General features: G+C 38.3%; 1 protein-coding gene across 1 annotated transcript; it reads left to right on the top strand.

Moving 5' to 3' along the window:
* The first annotated feature begins 825 nt into the window (after window positions 1-825).
* On the top strand, window positions 826-3,120 carry LOC148019013 (1-aminocyclopropane-1-carboxylate oxidase 1-like). The gene is made up of 4 exons (XM_087701142.1): window positions 826-1,270; window positions 1,684-1,901; window positions 2,336-2,660; window positions 2,801-3,120. Exons 1-4 carry the CDS (start codon window positions 989-991, stop codon window positions 3,044-3,046), a joined length of 1,071 nt encoding a protein of 356 aa, XP_087557268.1. The 5' UTR covers window positions 826-988; the 3' UTR covers window positions 3,047-3,120.
* The last annotated feature ends 1,043 nt before the right edge of the window (window positions 3,121-4,163 follow it).

The following is a 4,163-nucleotide window of genomic DNA, read 5'->3' as shown; positions in this document are numbered from 1 at the left end:
CAACTGCTTGATCAGGATGTTAAGAGTCCCAAAATTGGAAGAAAGAACATCTGTATGAGTCTATGTGCATGGCATCATTGCCTCTTGAAGTAGTGTTGTTGTTGTTGAAGGATACCAAACACGAGTTGATCGACATGTTATATAAAAAACCAACCTCACCACACATCCCAAGAGCATGCATCAATAAACATTTTTGTTAGAGGGATTGATTGCAACCTTTGCCTCTTAGACTTAGTTTGAGACCCAATCATCACCTAATGCAGTCTCTTTTGCTCTAAAGCACATGCTAGGTTTGTAGCATGGGGTAGATCCATGGCATGCAACATCACTCCACAATGTACTATCATGATTTGGGAGCCTCAAAGAGAGAGAGAGAGAGAGAGAGAGAGAGAGAGAGAGAGAGAGAGAGGTGGGGGATGCATAGGATAGAGATGAGGAGGGCATGAGGTTTACAAAGGGCTCCTATAGCCTTAGCAAGAGAGAGCGTGTCGTAATGCGACAACTTGAGGGAGACACAAAACACACACACACACACACAAAGAATGAGAAGGTTTTGGGAAGCACTCTGTGCTCGCCACATGGCACCCACAACCTTCTATTAATAGGTAGTAGGGACAACAAACAAACACTTACACACATTGCACACATAAAATATATGTGTAAAATTAAGAAGACTTCATATTATGCCGGCCTTGAAAATCAAGCCTGAAATCTATGCAACGTTTTACTAAAGGACATCTTATCTCTTCCTACTAGTATGATGTATCCTTCAAATAAAGCGTCACTATCGATGTAAAAGGAACCTTAACAATTGATATCCTTCTTTTTTTCCCGATAAAGGTCTGAGTGAATCACGAGGTGCGCATGTCTGAAGGGCTACTGGCAACTGCTATATCGATGGCATCTCTCTCTTTCCTTTTCTCCAAGACACACATACACTGTACACAGTCTCTCTCTCTCTCTCTCTCTCTCTCGTCTGCGTAAGACGATGTCGTCAGGTGATATAAGCGCCCAGGAATTGACTGACAAGGGGATGCAAGAAGATCCGCACGTGTTTACCCGCCCTCCGGAAGGTCCATCGACTGACGGCGCATCGCCAGACGGTGCATACAATAACAGGTGCGGCTTAGCAGCGATGCCTGATGAGGAAATCCCCGTCATCGATCTCTCCGATCTCACTCTGGCCCCGGATGCGCCCCATCAATCCTCAGCAAAAGCAAAGGTCCTCGAGAAGATACGCCGTGCTTGCGAGGACTATGGCTTCTTCCAGGTAACCTCGCCTCGCTTGTTCCTCAGCATTGGAGATCTCTCATCCTATCCATGTAGCTAATTAGGTCACTGCCCACGAGAAGTAATTTTGATGGCACATGCACAACTCTTTCACTAAAAATTTTAGAGGGATTTCGGTATCAAACCTCATGTATTTCCCATTTTTAATTATTAAACAACTACTCGTAGTATAAAAGTTCAAGGTTTTAAACCTTCTCCTTTAAATTTGAGAATTTCGTTTTTAATTTTGCTAATTCATTTTGCATTAGACCTCGGTTTTTCATCAACGTTAATTAAGGATCACTAGTTGTTTTAATTAGTATTAGTGCTGATTAAACTCAAATGAGATCACACCTAACTAGGTGATGGATGATCTGTACTTTCATTGATGGCTTTTTGTCTTGGCTTATTGAGGTGATAAACCATGGAGTAGAATCACGTGTGATTCATGGCATCCGCAAGGCTGCTTTGCAGTTCTTTGAACAACCTTCTCAAGAGACGCAGAAAATTGGAGACACATTTTGTAATGGAAGCTTCAACCCACAAGATTGGATGGAGAGATTATATTTTAGGCGTCTCCCAGCCGGTGAAAGTGATATTGATGGCTTCAAAATTGCCCCCGACTTTATTAGGTGAGCACACCTTTTATACTTGAGCCATACACCTCATAATGTTGTCAATATAACATGTGTTTGTAAAATGAGCAAGCTTTAATTTGAAAGCTTAAGATAGATATAAACGAGCAAAACTCATAAGTTCATAATTGTAAAACAAGAGCTATGCCCCTCAAATGCACATAGTAAGTTTAACAGGGCACCTCCAAGCTTCCAACATAGTTCTAATAGTACTTCAAGAACCTTTTCTAGTACAAAATTTTGCATACTTACTAATTTTAATTTGGGATACATATGTACATGTGTATGCATGTAGCATGTATGTATGTATGTGTTGTGTGTAAAACACACACACACACACACACACACACACACATCTATATGTAAGAGAAAATTGTTTGCATACATAGTTATTTTTTCAATATTCTAATGAGTCACTTTGCATCTTACAGAGCACAACTTCTTGAGTATCTTGATAGTGTAGAGCAGCTTGCAAATGTGGTATACGAAACTATATTTGATAGCCTTGATTTGAAGATTGATTACAATATGTCTATACCAAAAATACCTCGAGTTTCATTGGGGATTAACTATTATCGTCCTTGCCCCAACCCAAGTGACATTATGGGACTTAGCTCCCATTCCGATAAAGGTTCTATCACGATCCTTCACCAGGATGATGTCCCTGGCCTAGAGATGCTAAAGAATGAAAGGTGGATTCTTGTCAAGTCGTGTCATCCAGATGCCTTCATTGTCAATGTGGCTGACCAAATAGAGGTAAGTTTCCTCACATCTCATGGTGGGTTATTTATTCCTTTTTAATTACTATCAAATGGAGTGCTATAAGGGTGTTTTTCCCTTTGCCAAATTGAATGACATGCCATGGATTTTTTCTTATTAGTTGTGTTATGTGACAGATACTCACAAATGGTAGGTATAAGAGTGTTCAGCATAGGGTGTTTACCAACTTCAACCATGCAAGAATGTCAATAGCATGCTTTTTTGGCCCCACACATGATACTATTGTTGCCCCCCTCTGTGGCTTGGTAGATGAAAATAACCCTTGTCGTTTCAAGCCCACATTGTTTGATGATTACAACAAGAATTATTTGACCAAGTCAAGTCAAGCAAACAAGGATAGTCTTGATTTTGCAAAGGCATGAATCTATGGCCATTAATCAAGCAAATGAAGTGTCAGCATTATATGAATGCATAATTAAACATGTCCTTTTGTGAATTTGCAAACATTTAGTTCAGAACGGACTAAAGGTAGTTATGTTAGAAAAGTGTAGCTGTGTAAGTCCTTGTCACTTCACATAAATTTGCATGTTTTTCATTTGCCAACATTAGGTGGACGAATTGCTCTCCCCATGGGGATTATGATCTTTAAAACTATTTTGAAGTTAATTTAATATCGTTATGATGACTTACAAAGAATATGACTATGGTTAGTTTGCAAGGAGTCAAATTTCTCATGGAAAGTGTCAACTTTGAAATTTATATGTTTATGTATGATGAAAATTGTTAAGATAAATCGATGACACAAATTAGACTAGCAAGGAAGTCTAGCATTGAATTTATTAGAAGTCAAATGGGGTAGGATAGCCTATTCATATAATAAACCAAAGTGGCCTCAAGAGTCATAAGGGAATAATAATTCATACATGTCTCTTTGGGAAAGATTGACTCATTTCAGATGCCACATTAATTTTTATTGGATATAGCTACTCCCTTAGGAGTCACATTTGTTTGTCTCTAGATCTTTATCAAGTAATAGTTTTTGTTAAAAATAGTGTTTGACTTTTTAGGAGATTAGATGAAGTTTTGCATTTGTTCATTTTGAGTGCTTAACATGTAAGCTTTGATGAGTATCGATGAAGATTCACTTTTAAAGATCGTGGTAGGTTTCATTCTAATTATAAATCTAGTATTATTGATTGTTAATGAATGTTATAGGAGTGTTACGAGTGGTTATATAGAGGTACTATTTTGACTTTATTTTTAAACTAATGTTATGACTTGTTACCTAAATATAATAGGAGATGTTTGTGATCCATCACATGATTCACTTTTTCTTGGATCCTTGTTAATTACTTTTACATCCTCTCTTTAGATTTATACTTTGAAACCCCATGGGAAATCTTGGACTTAGTTGAACATGGGAATCTTAGTTCTACTTCACAAGGGAAGCGTCGACAAGTCATCCCTAACAATAATCTAACACCCACCTAAGAAAGACCACTTTATAATTGATCAAAGGCGTGAGTGATGTTAACACCG

Source organism: Lygodium microphyllum, chromosome 20, assembly GCF_053477565.2.
Source record: "Lygodium microphyllum isolate KBCC chromosome 20, Lygodium_microphyllum_v1.1.10, whole genome shotgun sequence".
NCBI classification, from domain to species: Eukaryota; Viridiplantae; Streptophyta; class Polypodiopsida; order Schizaeales; family Lygodiaceae; genus Lygodium; species Lygodium microphyllum.
The sequence above is the reverse complement of the archived record's forward strand: the minus strand, read 5'-3'. Positions and strand labels throughout refer to the sequence as shown.

Coding starts and splice junctions, on each gene's coding strand:
- LOC148019013 (XM_087701142.1), top strand. CDS start 989: ATGTCGTCAGGTGATATAAGCGCCCAGGAATTGACTGACAAGGGGATG. Junction 1,271..1,683: donor AGGACTATGGCTTCTTCCAG/GTAACCTCGCCT, acceptor TGGCTTATTGAG/GTGATAAACCATGGAGTAGA. Junction 1,902..2,335: donor ATTGCCCCCGACTTTATTAG/GTGAGCACACCT, acceptor TGCATCTTACAG/AGCACAACTTCTTGAGTATC.